General features: G+C 29.9%; 2 protein-coding genes across 2 annotated transcripts; both read left to right on the forward strand.

Moving 5' to 3' along the window:
• Nucleotides 1-51: 51 nt before the first annotated feature.
• LOC111027071 lies at nucleotides 52-3,232 on the forward strand (the record flags this gene model as incomplete). The annotated part of the gene is made up of 1 exon (XM_022305288.1): nucleotides 52-3,232. A coding segment is annotated over one exon (3,181 nt), but the record flags the coding sequence as incomplete, so codon positions are not given.
• On the forward strand, nucleotides 3,222-4,942 carry LOC111027070. Its single transcript, XM_022305287.1, has one exon. It carries the CDS (start codon nucleotides 3,250-3,252, stop codon nucleotides 4,606-4,608), a length of 1,359 nt encoding a protein of 452 aa, XP_022160979.1. The 5' UTR covers nucleotides 3,222-3,249; the 3' UTR covers nucleotides 4,609-4,942.
• Nucleotides 4,943-18,578: the final 13,636 nt, after the last annotated feature.

Here is an 18,578-nt window from a genome sequence, read left to right on the forward strand (position 1 = left end):
TAATGACAAATCGTCGGTAAATTTACGTAAACTGTCCGATGCTCTAAATAGCAATATACGGGCACTCGAGGCATTAGGAGAAAGACCGTATGATTGGGGCCCATTACTATCACATATCGTGTGTGCGAAGTTGGACGACGAAACGCGAAAAGACTGGGAAATACATGAGGCTAAAGAGAGAATACCATCGATTCGGGAATTAACACAGTTTATTGAGGAACGATTTCGGATATTAGAATCAGTCGAATCTTCACGAGATATAAATAAGGTGGCATCGGCGACGGCAGGTAGAGGAAAAGAACAATCGAGAACAAATAATATCACGAAAGGCGGTCAAAAATATTCGGCAAATTTGGTGTCAACAACAGCATTAAAGTGCTTTGTATGTAATTTGGAACACACAATTTATAAGTGTCCAACATTCATCACACTGCCGATAAGCGAACGTATTGAGAAAATTGCGAGTCTAAAATTGTGTAAAATATGTCTACGTAAACATGAGGGAAAATGTTTTGCGAGATTTTGTTTTAAATGCTCCAAACCGCATAACACATTATTACATCTACGGCAAAAAAAGGTCTCAGATTCGGAGGTTAGTGGAAAGGACGCCGAAACGGCTAAGAATAGACATGAACCGGTCATAGACGCGACGAGTTCAACGACCGCGCACGCAAATAATAATTACGAGCGCGTATTGTTAGCCACAGCCGTCGTACGCGTGATCAATCCGTGCGGTAAGTCCTCGTTCGCACGCGTGTTATTAGATTCTGGTTCAATGAATAATTTTATATCGACTGAATTAGTAAATAGTTTAGGTCTACGGCAAAAGAAAACGGATCATGTAGTAAGCGGAATTGGAGGCACAACACAAAATATCACATCTACGGCGTGGTTAAAAATAAAATCTTGCGTGAAAGAGTACGAATTAGACATACAAGCATTAATGGTAAAGAAGATAACGGGAAATATACCGACGAACTTTATTTCCGAAAACGGCCCTCGACCAGAAAATATGATACTAGCCGATCCGTCGTTTAATGTACCAAAAAAAATCGATATATTAATAGGCGCTGTTCATTTTTTCGAGATCTTAGGTAAACAACAATATTTGTCGTCAAACGGACCGAGTTATCAAGAAACAAAGTTCGGATTTGTTGCATCAGGGTCGGTACAACTGGCACAAGGTACGTTGCGCAATAAAAAATCTGTTACACATATATCCACAAACACAGAAAATGACGAAGATAGCGATATAGAAAAGTTAATTAAACAATTCTGGCAGTCTGAAGAATACATAGGACCGACACCATATACCATCGAAGAAAAGGCGTGCACCGAGCATTTCAATAATACTGTACGACGGGAAGAAGGAGGTCGTTTTGTAGTACAATTACCAATTAAAAAAAATTGTTCGAAATTAGGGAAGTCGTACGAAATAGCTAAGCGTAGACTCTTATCGGTTGAACGGAGACTGGACAAGAATCCAGCGTTAAAATGTGAATACGTCAAATTTATGCGTGAATATGAAAGTTTGGGTCATATGACATATGTGAGTAATGAGGAAATCGATATACCTGAAAAAATGTGTTACCTCGCACACCATTGTGTTCTAAATTTAAATAGTAGTACTACGAAATTACGGGTCGTATTCGACGCTTCCACAAAGACTGAAACCGGAGTAAGTCTAAATGACGTCCTTTTAAAGGGACCAGTTATACAGGACGATCTTATATATATTTTAGCTAGATTTCGAGTACATAATTTTGTAATTTCTGCCGATATACGAAAAATGTATCGTCAAATTAATGTTTCAAAAGAGCATCAAGATTTCCAACGTATTTTATGGCGCGAAAATAGTAAATCTCCGATTAAAATATTTAGATTAAATACAATTACGTACGGTACGGTACCTGCGTCATATTTGGAGACTGCATGTCTACAAAAACTGGCTGATGATGAATACAAACATAATACGGAAATTTCCATGGCTATTTCACGCGATTTCTACATGGACGATTTTCTTAGCGGGGCCCCGACCAAAGAAGAAGTAATCAAATTACGTGACCGTCTAATAGAGGTAATGGCTACCGCGAAAATGGAACTGGGAAAATGGTCTTCGAACGACGTTAGTGTTCTCAACGTTATTACTCAAACCAAAAAAGAACAAAAAAATGTGCATGAGATAAATGACTCCTTTACTAAAATTTTAGGTATGTACTGGAATGCGAAAACAGATAGTTTTCATTTTAAAATTAATTTAGACAAAGATAAGCGAACTGCGTCGGTGACTAAACGCGATATATTATCGGATATTGCAAGGATTTTTGATCCACTCGGACTAGTAGGACCCGTCGTAATTCGCGCGAAATTAATGCTGCAAGTTTTATGGCAAGCCCAGGTAAAGTGGTGTGAACATGTTTCCGATGATATGAAATGCGAATGGAACGAGTATAAGACAAATTTATTAAGTCTTAACGATATAAGAGTACCTCGTCAAATTACGATGAAAGAGGAAATATGTGATATGCAAATCCATGGCTTCGCCGATGCTAGTGAAAAGGCATATGGTTGTTGCTTATACTTGAGGTGCTCTGACAATGCCGGGAATCATTGTTCAAATCTTATATGCGCTAAATCTAAGGTTGCGCCAATGAAGACATTATCTTTACCACGCTTGGAGTTATGCGCCGCGCAATTATTGACGCGCTTAGCATATAAAATGATATCAAAGATGCAACTTAAATTATCAAAACAACACTATTGGACAGATACCAAAGTCACTTTATGTTGGATAAAGTCTACTTCAAAAAAGTGGAAAACCTTTGTATCACATCGGGTTGGCGAGATTCAAGAAAAGACCTCGTTAACCGAGTGGTTTCATGTGAAAGGCAGCGAAAATCCTGCGGACATTATATCACGTGGTTGCTGTCCCACCGAACTATCTCGGTATACTCTTTGGTGGCACGGTCCCGAGTGGTTAGTCCAGAATGAAAAACATTGGCCGATTATCCAACAGGAAGAAATATCAATTGAGTTGATGGATATGCCGGAACAAAAAGGTTTAAGCGTCAGTGGTGTAACTACATCGGAAAATGATTTGATTGTTCACAGATATTCCTCCATAAAAAAGATGTCGCGAATTGTTGCATATTGTATGCGTTTTAAGTCAAACTGTTTAAGTCATAAGCAAGATAAGAAAAAAAAAATGGTTGCTTACTACCTTACGAAATAAAGCAAGCAAAAACAATAATGGTAAAAATAGTGCAAACTCATTACTTTTTTCGAGAAGTACAGCAGTTACAAACCGATAATCAAGTAGCAAAAAAGAGTCCTCTTTATAGATTAATGCCATATCTTGACGAAGAGGGTATAATTCACGTAGGTGGGAGATTGAAATATGCAGCATCCATAAGCACTTTTAGGCGCCATCCTGCAGTGTTACCAGCTAAAAGTATCTTTACTCAAAATTTAATACGTGAAGAGCATGAAGATTTGATGCATGGTGGTCCTCAAGCGGTTTTAGCGTCAATACGTGAAAGGTATTGGCCTATAAATGGACGAAATGTCACACGAAATGTGGTGCGTAAATGCGTCATTTGTTTTAAACAACGCCCAGCCATCGTACAGCCTATAATGGGTGATCTACCGAAAGACAGAGTTGAACCAAATCGCGCTTTTCTCAAATGTGGTATCGACTATGCCGGTCCTTTTTTATTAAAATCGGGTCTACGAAAAAACTCTCCAATAATAAAGGCTTATGTTTGTTTATTCATTTGTTTCTCCACGCGTGCTGTACATTTGGAACTAATGAGCGATTTAAGTACTGACGCTTTTCTACGCGCGCTTAATCGTTTTTTTGATCGACGAGGTAGAAGTCTAGTTTTGTATTCTGATAATGCAACAAATTTTGTAGGCGCAAATCGTCAACTAAAAGAATTATACGAACTATTACAAGGAGATGATCATCAAATTAAAACTACGGAAATATTATCAACCCTAGGTGTCGAGTGGAGATTTATACCACCGCGTTCGCCCCATTTTGGGGGTTTATGGGAGGCCGGAATAAAATCGATGAAGTATTTGTTGCGTCGCGTACTGGGTGATGCTCACCTTACGTATGAAGAGTTATTAACGATACTTACACGTGCCGAAGCCTGTTTAAATAGTCGTCCCTTAACTCCTATTTCGTCAGATCCAAATGATTTGAATCCTTTAGCTCCTAGCCACTTTCTCATAGGAGATTCTCTAAACGCTATACCAGAAATCGACGAGACATCTGTACCAGTCAACCGTCTAAAAAGATGGCGCCGAGTATCCCAATACTCTCAACACCTATGGAAACGATGGAGTAGTGAATACTTATCACAACTACAAGAAAGAAGCAAGTGGGCAAGAACAAACGGTCCAAAATTGAAGGTTGGGTCTGTAGTGTTGTTGAAAGACGAAAATCTCCCTCCTTTACGATGGCGTATGGGACGTGTTTCGAAAGTAACGAGAGAAAAGGATGATGTGGTTCGTGTTGCAGAAGTCCAAACGGCGGGCGGTACAGTTTCCCGAGCTGTACGCAAGTTATGTCCATTGCCTTTCGAGGAAAATTCCGAAGAATAAAATAGATGAAGTGAAAAATAACTACCTACTGATTTATCCATTCTTATTTGTATCGTAATTATTATATTATTTGTATTGTTTTATTTTTATTTTTTTTGAAACAAGGTTTCAAGGCGGGAGGCATGTTCGTTGTCGGCGACGCAATTTATTATTTGTGTATATTTTCTAAATGTGTTGGCAACACTGTCTCTGTATATATAATCATCATGTTTTGGTTTTATATTTTTTTTTTTTTTTATAACATTATACAGTGGTCGCCGCTTATTGGACTCACGGTTAATTGACTCATTCGCATATTAGACTCAAAACGGTTGGTCCCGATTCGCACGGTTAGGTAAGGTTAGGTTTTTGAGTCATTCGCCTTATTGACTCATTCGGTTAATTGACTCAAATTGTCGGGTCCCAAAGTGAGTCCAATAAGCGGCGACTACTGTATATTGTAAGGTTAGGATGAGCGTCGTTGTAAGCGGAACCGACAATCGCCGTGTGAATGCCGAATATTATGTAAAAGTAAACAAATTTATTAAATATTAAAAAAGGTTACGTTCTTTACAGTCCACAAATGAGAGTAATTATTTATAATACTGAGCGTCTGAACAGTATACATTTGTGGAACAAAATGAAATGAATCCAAAAAGTCCTATAGATGCTCTTATTACATGTGATAAAATATTATTTCCAACTATTTATTTATTGTTAAAAATATTAGTAACATTGCCCATTACTACATCATCTGCAGAAAGATCTTTCTCTACATTACGTCGCTTAAAAACATATCTCCGTAATACAATAAGTGAGTCGCGATTAAATGGGTTAGCGTTACTAAACATCCATACAGATATAAGTGTATTACCTGAAGAGGTTCTAAATCACTTGGTTAAATATTCTAATCGTAGATTAAATTTAAGACTGAATCTATAATTTATTATAAATAAATATAATTCATGAATATATTGTTCACTTATTTTATTATTTTGTTTATAGTATATAATATTTTAATATTTTATAAATACTAATTAATAATTATTATCTAATGTTTTATATCATTTTAAGAATTTAGATGATTAAATACATAAATAGGAATTTATTTTGAAAGAATTATTATGTGTTATATAATGTTGGTTATATTTATCAGTTTAGCTATATAGTGGGGGGTGTGGGGGGGGCGAAGCCCCCCACGAGTCACTGATCAACATATATTGAAAACCCTTACCGAACTAAAATCCTGCGTACGCCACTGGATAAAAATGATGGTCTCTTGTATGTTCGATGGATGGACAACGCTGTGGTAACAATGATATCCACTTCATGTGGTACTAAAGAAATAAGTCACGTTAAAAGATATTCTCAACAAAAAAAAACAAATATTTTGGTTCAAAGACCAAACCTAATTGCTAAGTACAACACGTATATGGGAGGCACCGACCAAATGGATCAAAATCTTGGATGTTATCGGATTGGAGTTCGTGGAAAAAAATGGTATTGGCCTCTTGTAACATGGATGTTTGATGTGGCAATGCAAAACAGTTGGATTTTATATAATAAAACAGGGAGACCAAAAATATCTCAACTTGAATTTAGAAGAGAAGTAGTAAATGTTTATTTAGAAAAATACAAAAATACTCCCACAGGATCAGGACGCATATCGAAATCATTGTGTTCGTCAGACTCTCGTATATCAGATACATTACGGTTCGATAAAACTTATCACTTTGTACAAAATACAGAAGAAAAAAAAAAAAGAAGATGCGCCGGAAAAAATTGCAACTCAATTGTACGAACAATGTGTTCAAAATGTTCGGTTGGGTTATGCATTAATTGTTTTAAACCTTTTCATACCCAATGATGTATATTTATAAAATATTTTAAGTTTTTTTTGTACAAGCTGTACGACGTATAAGGAAATGATTTATTTTATATATTTACTCAATCTTTATTTGCTTACTAATAAAAAAAAAATTATAAAATATACAGATAATGCTTATATTTTATTGTGTTTGATGTTTATTTACAATTTCAAATAAGTTACATTTTAAAGACGGAAAAAAAATAATAGAAAAAAAGTTACGAAATAAGTAGGACAAATGCCCAGTCTTGCCATATGGCAACGGCAAATATCTCGAAAACTATGATTTAAAAAAAAAAAAAAAATTTTTTATTTTAATACGAGTGTATTTATAGAAGTTGTCAACAAAAATTTAATTAAAATTAAAAAAAAAATAATTTGGGCGCTAATGGGTTAATAAAACATTTAAAAAATATATATATATAATGTATTTTTTATAATACTAGTTGATCCCGTGCACGGTCGTTGCCCATTAAAAATGCCATCTGTATATAAGAAACTTGATGATGCTCACATTGTATTATAAGGTAGGCAATCCACCTGTGGTGGATTGCAAACCCCGCTAGGTGAATACTTTATTACAATCAATATGATTATATGAATAAAATGTTTTATTTTATTTTTTATTTTGATTGTGGACACTCTGATGAGCGGCTATAAGTGCAACTCAGCGTCTTAGCCTCCTTGGTAGACAATATGTGAAGATTCGATTTGATGCATGCTTAAACTTGTTCTGCCCGATTAACCGTTGGCAACCAAAAAAAAAAAAAAAAAATACTAATTTCCACTAAAAAAATAAGAAAGTGAATTATTGATTAAAATAAAAGTGCAGCCCACGGGTTTCCAGAAACCTGCAACCTGACCTTTTTGTAAGTCAAATGATGTGTTATAGGTACTTGATATTGTATATCTTTGACTTGTAGCATTGCGAGTTCCGTGACTTAAGTTTGTGTGTCTAATTACTGGTATTTTTAAAAACACAAATATTCCAACAAAACTTACAAAAACCTCTAATATTATTGCAATGCTCTGTTTTTTTTTATGTCAACTGTATGTGTATTTTATCGTTTAAAAGTTATATTGATACTAATATTCGGTAATCATAGTGTTGCTGTACGCTCGGTGCGTATTATTATTATTATTGTACAATAAATAAATATATATTATACGTAAATATATTAATACCATCCCATATTTCAACCCCTTATAGCTCGTTTTTGGTATTTAAAAGTAGCCTATGTCCTTTCTCGGTGTCTTAACTATCTATGTACCCAATTTAATTTAAATCGGTTCAGTAGTTCCGGAGCGTATTCAATGCACACAAACAATCAAATCTTTCTTCTTTATAATATTATTATTATTAGTATTAGTATGGATAATTTTTACAATAATAATAGTTATATTATTTGGAAAATAAATTGATAATTTTAAGTTTTTAGTAATATTTGTATAGATTCTGAGTGGAGATGAATGTAGTGATGAATGCTCATATTTTACAATAATGTGTGCTTTTTTGTTTAGGTTAAGGTAACTACACGATTTATAGTAGAAAAATGCCTTGATACTTTGTTCATTGTTGGTCTTTAACTTTGGGGTGCTTTCTGATAGTAAATTGGATCTAATTGGTACTTTTGAAAGGTCAAAATTGAAAATGCTCAGTACTTAACAAAATACGGGAAAAATGGGAATTTTTATTCAAAACTTTTGACAAAATCAGATTTTTTTTTTATAATTCAAAAACAACCTTAAAGACTTTAAAGTTGAAATATTCAACAAATATTGATGTACTTATTTACTTGACATCATACAATTTCTAAATTGTTGCCTCTTTTAGTGCTATTTAGAGATATTTTAAATGTTTTAGTTTCATAAATTCTGCAGAGCGCAGCAATGAATGTATTGTAATTACAATAATGTATGTTTCTTTTTCTGTGTGTCATCGACATCTGGGGTTTTAAAAATGCTCCGCATTTCCGCAAATTTCTGAATTTCCGACAGCAGTATCTTTTCTTGTAGAAAAGTTTAATCTAGTTGGTACTTTTGAAAATACCCAGTAGTTTTTGAACTGCCAATAATTGGCGTAGTTCAAAAACTAAAAACCATTAACACTTGACATTTTTACAAAATATTTTTAAATTATAATAGTACAATTTTCCAAATATTTACAGAAATATATAAACGTTTTTCACAATAGAAATTTTATTAAAAAATTCCCAATACGTTAGTTCACTGGAAAATTACGGTATTTATACCAATGATATATTTTTGATTTTTATTAATTTTTTTAAACTATTAAATTTAACAACGTCTAAGCTCAGAATCTTTTTCGGTATACAATAAGTTATTATTGAACTTTAATATAACACATGTTGTAAAATGACATGCGCGACAACTATTATACAGCAGAGCGGTACCCACTTCTCCCCCTTTTTTTCAGTTTTTGTTTTTATTAAAATTTTGTTTGAATAACAATTTTTGATAATTTAGTACAAGGTTCCTCAATACATTTTCATTACCAACCTGAGGCAGTTGAAACATATTGAAAACATTTTAAGGCTTAAACGTTTAGTAAATTTTTCATGGTAACTTGTTTTTGCAAAAACATAAGAATTTAAAAAATACAAATGCAGATAATTGTTTGTTTTATAGACGTTTAAAATTCTGCAAAATTGAATAGTAAAACGAAGAATAACGATATTTGTTATATTTTTGCAAAAAATAATATTCGTAGGGAATTGAGACCAGTGCCATAGCCTCGATTTTGAAGTGAAGGGGGGGAGGGTCTGAGAATACATTTGACTAAGTTTTTTTTACAGTTTTTGTATATACCTAAATAATATATTAATTAGAGAGGTTTAACACCCAAAACAGGGCAAGTATTTTCTTTATTGCCTATTACATTATTATAATATTATTTACCTTAATAAGTCGTATTTACTATAAGTCTGTATCAACGAAATTTTCCATTATGCCTATTTGATATCATTTTAAGTTGTTGTCTATTTAAATCACTAACTTTACTTATTCCCACCGTTCTACAGCAAACTGTTTTTTTTTTATTGAGTACCTAGATATAAAGGTTTCAACATGTGGGTCATTAGGCTTCGCGTTCATTTACATGGATTTAATATGGTTATTTGCTTACCTAAACTACCGTGTTGTACCTATTAACGTTTATACATTTTTTTAAAGTTATTTACATGTTTACATGGTTATCAATTTTCCATTTTCCAGTAGGTACGTATTTAATTTTCTATGGAACACCTACTACCTAAGTGGGTAAAATCATGTTTGGAATATCCTTGAACCCAACTAGTAATTAATCATCAAGTTAGATTAGGTTGGCACTAGATTATATAGTAAAGGCACATCTAATATAGTACCTGACGAACAGTGGCATGTTGAAAAAAATAAAATAGTTATAAAAAATACATCGGACCATATTAAAGGTTAAGAGGTACCTAATTGTTCGTAAATTAAAAAAATTGATGTAAAATTAAATCATGGTATGTGTTGACGTAGCACCTGATTTTCGTAATGACTGCGCGATAATTCAAATTCGGAGTAGTTACTGCTAGCAGTAGCACGGATTATAGTATAATATTATTTTATTAGTTTAATATAATCTGTGGTAGTAGTGGAATGTTGTAACTTTGATTGTCAATAATAAATATTAATATACTTCCTCCATGTATTATCTGCATTGTACATAGGTAATTTAACGAATGGATCTTCGCAGGAAAAAATGTTTTGTGTCCGTATATAATATTGCCTACATTTAGCCCCTTTTTTGCAGTCATCAAAATGTGATAACATTGATAAACCGATAACATAATTTTCATTATAAATTATAATATAATATTTTATTATATTAATTATAATTAAAATAGTTAAATGTAGTTAATAAGTTATAAAAAAACACAATTTCGTAATTCAAAATTTAAAAATACACAATTCATTGAGAATACAGTATAAATGTACAACCTATTTACGTAGAACATTATTTAACATTTTCAATCTTTAGCTATAAAAGTTAAATAATTATATAATAAAATTTTAAATTTGATAAATATTTTCAAAATTCGAACTATACCCAGATAGCAATTGTGTAATGCTATTATTATTATTACAGTACACAAATATTGTTATAAAAATAATGTTATTAAAATAACATAACTATTCAACTAAAATAATATTATTTTATAGATATTATAATAAAATTATTTTTTATGTATGGTAATAATAATATTATTTAACAAATATAATAATCAAGCTATTATAATAAAGAAAGTATATTATTATAATTATTATGAATCTTGAACATAATTTAATACCCTTTGAATAGAAATCAGTATAGATGGTAGTATAGTATCTATACTTACAAACGAATCAAAACCTATGCAAACTGAAGATATAAATACAATTAACATAAAAAAAAATATTGAAAAACAACCTCGTTTCTTTACTAAAAATAAAAAAAAATAAACTCGAATTTCATCAATTGTCGTCGAGTAAAGGTAATATAATAAGAAAATCCTTACTAAATAATACAAGTGTTGTAAATGTTCATTCATATGACGATCATTCTTATAGCGCTAAAAGAAAATGAATTCATTAATATATTGTTGAATTGTATCTTTTAAATGACGATCGTAAGTGAATAAAGAATATTGTGTTTTTTTTCGAATTGTGTATTATGAAATTTATTAACTATTAATGTATTTAACTATTTTAATTATAATTTATAATGTAAAAATATTATGTTAGTTGGATAGTTACGTTATTATAATAACATTATTTTTATAACAATATTTGTGTACTGTAATAATAATAATATCGTATTAAGAAATTAATTTTCTTTTAGCGCTATAAGAATGATCGTCATATGAATGAACATTTAAAACACTTGTATTATTTAGTAAGGATTTTCTTATTATATTACCTTTACTCGACGACAATTGATGAAATTCAAGTTTATTTTTTTTTATTTTTAGTAAAGAAACGAGGTTGTTTTTCAATATTTTTTTTTATGTTAATTGTATTTATATCTTCAGTTTGCATAGGTTTTGATTCGTTTGTAAGTATAGATACTATACTACCATCTATACTGATTTCTATTCAAAGGGTATTAAATTATGTTCAAGATTCATAATAATTATAATAATATACTTTCTTTATTATAATAGCTTGATTATTATATTTGTTAAATAATATTATTATTACCATACATAAAAAATAATTTTATTATAATATCTATAAAATAATATTATGTTAGTTGAATAGTTATGTTATTTTAATAACATTATTTTTATAACAATATTTGTGTACTGTAATAATAATAATATCATTACACAATTGCTATCTGGGTATAGTTCGAATTTTGAAAATATTTATCAAATTTAAAATTTTATTATATAATTTAACTTTTATAGCTAAAGATTGAAAATTTAAAATAATGTTCTACGTAAATAGGTTGTGCATTTATACTGTATTCTCAGTGAACTGTGTATTTTTAAATTTTAAATTACGATATTGTGTTTTTTAATAACTTATTAACTACTAATGTATTTAACTATTTAAATTATAATTAATATAATAAAATATAATATTATAATTTATAATTTATAATGAAAATGATGTTATCGGTTTATCAATGTTATCACATTTTGAAAACCGCAAAAATGGGGCTAAATGTATGCAATATTATATACGGACACAAAAAATTTTTTCCTGCGAAGATCCATTCGTGTAATTTATAATGTTATCAATAACCGTGATATCGACATGCCGACTGTCCAGTCTCTGAAAACTTGTAGTCATTGCCCTTTGAATATTATCTTTTAAATGAAATACGAGCAATGACGTTCTACGGTTGTATTTACGTTAGTCTAATTTAGTGATGGTAAACTGCTATTTATTTATTTAGCAATAACTGTTGCTATTGCTAAAGTAAAATAGCAGTGATGAATAGCAGCTATTGCTATTTTTTTAAATCAGCTGATAATATGTTATCGTATATTTTCTATTTTATTAGCAACTGCTAGCCAATGGCCTAATGCTATTACTATAGCAGTTAGCAAATAGCAATACCAAATAAGCTGTAAGATGAATAAATATTTAATTTACCATTCCTATAATATCTGATCTAGGCCTTGTACAAGAGTTATTAAAAATACTTTTAACTCAGCAAATTTAAAGCTAATATGGAGAAAAATATTAACTTGACTCAGTTAAAAAGAAATTAGTTAATTGTATGTAACTATCATTTAGGTCACACGTCATAAATAGTGATTGCAGTGCAACTTTAAATTGTATTAAATTATGATTTAACACAAATATTTTATTAGAAATGCATCCTGTTAATACAATTTATTTGCATAATTGTACTTAAATAATCGCATATAGTATCAATAGACAAAAAAATAGTTTAATTAAAACACAATTATTAAGTTTATTGTAAAATATATGTTAAATATCATGTGTGAGTTTAAACTAGTTAAACTCTAGATACTAATTATATGAATGAAAAAATAAGTTAAAAATATAACATAATAATATAGGGAATAATATATATAGGTAATGAATTATGATCTTGAAGTCTGGTGGTGTTATGTTGGTGCGTGATGGTACAGTAATTAATTACACCCCACTTAAATTACACTCAAGTTACGTTATGACCATTAGGTTTATGATTTAAACCCATAGACCTTTTACTCATAGACCGGTCCTCTCCACGTTTCCGCGGTGTCATGATAGGGGCTGCAATACGATTGCGCGCGGTCCTTATGAGCGGTACCTTTTTAGGCGTACGATTGCGCGTGCTAAATTATTTTTACTCCTAAGCAGCGTTGCCAAATATGCAGATTATAGGTACACGGTAATATCAGTTTACTAGTGATCATCCACCGACATTTGATGTTATAAGTACCCTTAAGGAAACTCAGGAAGACACCGTCACTAAATTATCAACTATTTTCAAAGGAAAAATCAAGCCTAAATCGAAGGAAGAACTAAAGAAAATCGAAGTTATGAGTAAGCAATACGAAGGGTATCTAAAACATAAAATGCCAGAAAATGTACTTAAGTATTTAGCCATAATTGGAAATAGGTATCAGGGATTTAAAATTTAAATTATTTTATTTATATTATTTTATTATAACGATTTTTTTTAATGAATATTTTTTCGAATTTTTTTTTGATACCTATTCGAATATTTAATATTATTTTATTATAACGATTTTCTTTTAATGAATATTTTTTATTTATAATAATTATTATGTTCCTTTATGAGGTAGACTGAGTGAGAATATAAAGAATCTGTTTTATTTTGTGTTATGGATTTAACGAGATATAATTTAACTAAATTATTATTTGTATATAATGTGATTTTGTATCGAAATTGATGATTTTCAATCGTGTACCAATTATTGTTTTTTTTTTTTTTTTTGAATTTGTTGACCTAAAAAATTGAATTTAGAAGATATCACTGGGCTCGTCAAAAATTTGTTTTTTTTTATAATAATAATTATTTTATATTTAAATAATAATTTGGCAACGTCGCATCCAATTTCACGCGCAATCGTACGCTTTTGAATAGGCAAAAACATGATTATTTGTTATTCCGGCATCGCGCGCAATCGTATGCTCAAAAAGGTAAAACGAGCGCAATCGTACTCCACCGATGATAGGTGGAGCTTTTCAGTTACTGAGTTACTCTGATACGGGTAAAAAAATAATCGTATAGGACATAGACCTGATCTGACTGATCCATAAATGGGCTGCATCACTGCGCTATGTCAGCTTGCGACTATCAATGTATTTAGTATAGGATGGGCTGGTCTATGAGTAAAAGGTCTATGTTTAAACCAAATGATAATATATTTTATCAACATAAATTATTTGCATAGACAGACCCATGGCTTAAATATACAAGGTTATTGCAATATTACCCCCACTATATCATTTTATCACGTTAAGGAATTAAAATGGCAGCGTTAGGGGACGACGTATACTGGCTATATTATGATATTATATGCTATGATATGGACAGTACCCTTACGCTGCCATTTTATTTTTATTTGACAACAATTTGGCTATGTGCAATAACCTTGTATATTTAAGCCATGGACAGACCAAAATAGTTGGTGCTTTCGTGAAACCAGACCAAGTTAAACTTAAAAAAAAGTGCTCGTAACTTACGTCATTTTTATTAAGATCAAACGCGGAACTAAAATAAAGTAATTAACGTGTATATAAAGAATATAAAGCGACTTACTGAATATTTTGGTGTTTTATACTTACCAGAACGCATTAAAACCTTATTTAAACATTAGGTAGGTATATAAATAACATATTTTAATACATATTAACTAACAATTATATTTTGTATTCGAATATATAAAAGAAAGTGTTAAAAATTATTTTAATTTACATCATTAATCCTTGTGTTTTTAGATGTGATTTTGTTGCCAATTATTAATCAGACTCGTCACCACTAGTATCACTTGCTTCATTTTCTGAAAAAAAAAAAAAAATTATGAATTTTGTAAAGTTAATTATAGTTCTTTTTATTATGGGGATCTGAATGTATTGTACTCACCGTTATTACTAATGTTTTCTTCTTCGAAACTATTTCTTCCCAGACAGCAATTCTGCAATGTCATTATTAAATGGATATTGGCTGCCCATTGATAAATTAACATTGACAATTTAAGATTAAATAGACATTGTATCATTATGTAATTTTCAAATTGAATATGTTGATGTTCTAGTAATATTGTTTTCATGTTGATTATTTAATGTTGGCTTTTAAGTGTGAGTTCAATGCTGCATATACATTGGTTTTCATTGAAATCTGAACATTACATTTTTAATTAGTATTCAATAATATTATAATGTTTGAAATATAATAGTAGTTTGATGTTGTTTGAGCAATATTGTATTCATTTTTCTACTGATTGAAAATAAAACATTGGATTTCTAATGGCTATTTAATAATATTGTAATATTGAACATACAACAATTATTAAATTTTGTTAAAGGAATAAAATATATATTTTGTTTGCATTTCTAAAATATAGTGATTTTAAATCAAACATCACCAATTTCATGCAAAATTGTATTGCAATAATGTTAGTTGGTTAATTTTATATAATATATCTAATAATACGAGTATGTTTAGTGTATATTATAGTAATATAATAAATAATAATAACATCATAGCTAATACAAAAAAAAAAACATGTGTAATATTGTGCATTATAGTGTAATATAATATATAATAATAACATGTATATAATACATAATTATTCTTTTATATATATTACATATTATTTATTATATAATTATGTATATTTAATATTTGACTACAATAATGTATCAATAAAATTAATTAATTACCAGCTAGTCCATTATGCCGTTATACAATAAAACTACTATTTTAAATTTAATTATATATAATATATATTATATATACTATTTCTGTTATGATAGGAATATAATAATATATTCCAGCACAGCTTCAATAATATTGCATAATAGTACTGATTTTAAAACTCCGAATCGCGTATAATATACATATATATATATATATATTGTTTATAATAATATTATATGTTCGAGTGCATGTATATTGTATATATAATAATTAATAAATAGTATGCATAATAGTTAGGTAGGTAATAGTATAGGTAATAGGTATAATAGTATACCTATTAGGTATAGTATATAATAATATAATTTATAAGCAATGTTGTAATAAGAACATTGGACTTATTTTACCCCTCCCCCCCCCAACCGATAAACGTTATAAAATTAAGCCACCGCTACGGCACAGAATCCCGAACTTGAAACGATTTCCAAATTCATCATTTATTTTGTAGATAACCCATTTTTCTTATCAACATGAAAATTTTTACATTTTTAGTTAGGTATAAGTTAATTTTACCTTATCTGTAATTTTGTTTTATAAATTAATTTTGAACTCGACGAAGTTGTAAAAGTATATTATTATTTGGCTTTTAACTTAACTTAATTTACTTATCTTCTTATATTAATTTAATAGGTATTATATAGGTACGTAATGAGTTGAAAAAATCTTTATCTATTACCCGGCGTTTCAGCGTTGCTTATATTATATTATATTTTATAATATACGACAATTATATAAATAGTTAATATAACATACATTTTTTTTTTTGGCTTATTTCGGGCCGTTTAAACCCATCGCCGCTTAATTTCTATGCCTCGCCATACCTCTCTATATCCAATGTTCTTGTTTCTCCGTTCCTGATTCCTAGGAGTTTCAGATCTTCTTTGACACGGTCACTCTACCGCTGTCTTGGTCGTCATATTGGTCTTTTTCGATCTGGCTTCCACGTTGTGACTTCGTTTATTAATTTATCCATAGCTCTCCATGTCCTGCCCAGCTAAGTTTTGGGCTTTTTAAAACACCTACTATGTCGGTTTCATTAAACAGTTCTATTGATTCGGCGTTAATAACATAACCTACATAGCTATAGGTATCCGTTTTTCACGCACACCAGCTATAGTGTAATCGTAATTTGTAAATTCATAATACACTAATACCCAGTATAACATAATATTATAATTCGTGTTGTATAATATATAATATACTATTTGTATGACCGCATAGGTACCTACAATACGTACCTAATAATAATATATAATACATTGACGTACATATTAATATCTATGTAACTAGCTAGCTATATTATTATATCAATAAAAAATATAACAAATACAATATAACTATAATGATTAATGAATTATTAATTCTTGATTTCCTGTATATTATTTTTGGACATTTCTATATATTGTGATACCTATCTCATTTTGTATAGAACAAAATTATAAATAAATGGTTAATATATAGGTACAGCTAAAATGTTAACTTAATTTTTATAAATCTGTTTAAAATTAATTTGTATTTAACACGTTAAATACATTATAAATGTAACTAATTAAGTTAAAAATTAGTTTCAAAAAAAGTAACTTGTTATTTAACTTAGTTAATATTAACTAAGTTTTAATTCTAAGTTTTTAACTCGTTAATGCCTAGTCTAGAATATAATAACTAATAAGGTATTATATCGTGACGTGTACCTATTTGGCGTATTATATTATAATGTTTATTTAATATAAAGACAAGTGGACGTTTTACTTAAAAAATATATAGTCTTATATAGTTGTGTCAATCACCCACGGTATTTTCTAGTTCCCCACCTGCTCGGTTGAACTTCATTAAATTTTAAGTATAAAATACAAATACCTATAAAAATATACGCGTTAGGGTTGAGGTATCATTATTTTATATGATGATGTAATTGTATTTATTTATTAATTTATTATTATTTAATACATAATTTATAGGCACTCGAAGAGTAATATACAAATATACAATATACCTAATACAGTCAACATAATTTTAAACACATATATACCTATCAATATACGTCATAATAATTAATAGTACCTAACAATCGTTAACTTCTTACAGAAATTATTCATTCGATGTTCTATCATCATAGGGCTGTTACATTTTTTTTGTTCGTGTTTCAATATAGAAACACCGAAAATTACGAGTGGCAATTTGTAGTACGAGTTAAACCATATCATTTGCAACAATTATTCTTGAAATTGTCATTCACATCAAAAAGTTTTAAAGAATACGTCTTAATATTATATATAGTGAATCATATTATTTTATAAATAAAATAAATAATAATACACTCACTCTGGTGTATTAAACTCATCGTTCAAAGGACAGGTCTAAAAATACATTATCAGTTACGGCAAAATATCGAAACATCGGGTTTTTTTGTTGTTATTGTTGCGAGTGCCGCCCGAGTGCCCGACCGCCGCTGCGGCGCTGCCGCGCTGCACCGATAGACGATAGTCTATTGACGAAAATCCGCTGTATAATATTTTATCATCATATGATTTGTATTTTGTGTGTTGAACGTTATATAATTTCATCTGCTTACTGGACGCTGACCATTGTTTACAAAAGTTTTTTATTGCATAAATTCATCAAGACTGTATGTTGATACACAGTAGTCGAGACCACGTGTTTTCCTTTAGTTGTTTATCCATCCCGAAGAGT

The sequence above is a fragment of the Myzus persicae genome, unplaced genomic scaffold, assembly GCF_001856785.1.
Source record: "Myzus persicae strain clone G006 unplaced genomic scaffold, MPER_G0061.0, whole genome shotgun sequence".
In the NCBI taxonomy this organism is placed as follows: Eukaryota; Metazoa; Arthropoda; class Insecta; order Hemiptera; family Aphididae; genus Myzus; species Myzus persicae.

Coding starts and splice junctions, on each gene's coding strand:
- LOC111027070 (XM_022305287.1), top strand. CDS start 3,250: ATGGTAAAAATAGTGCAAACTCATTACTTTTTTCGAGAAGTACAGCAG.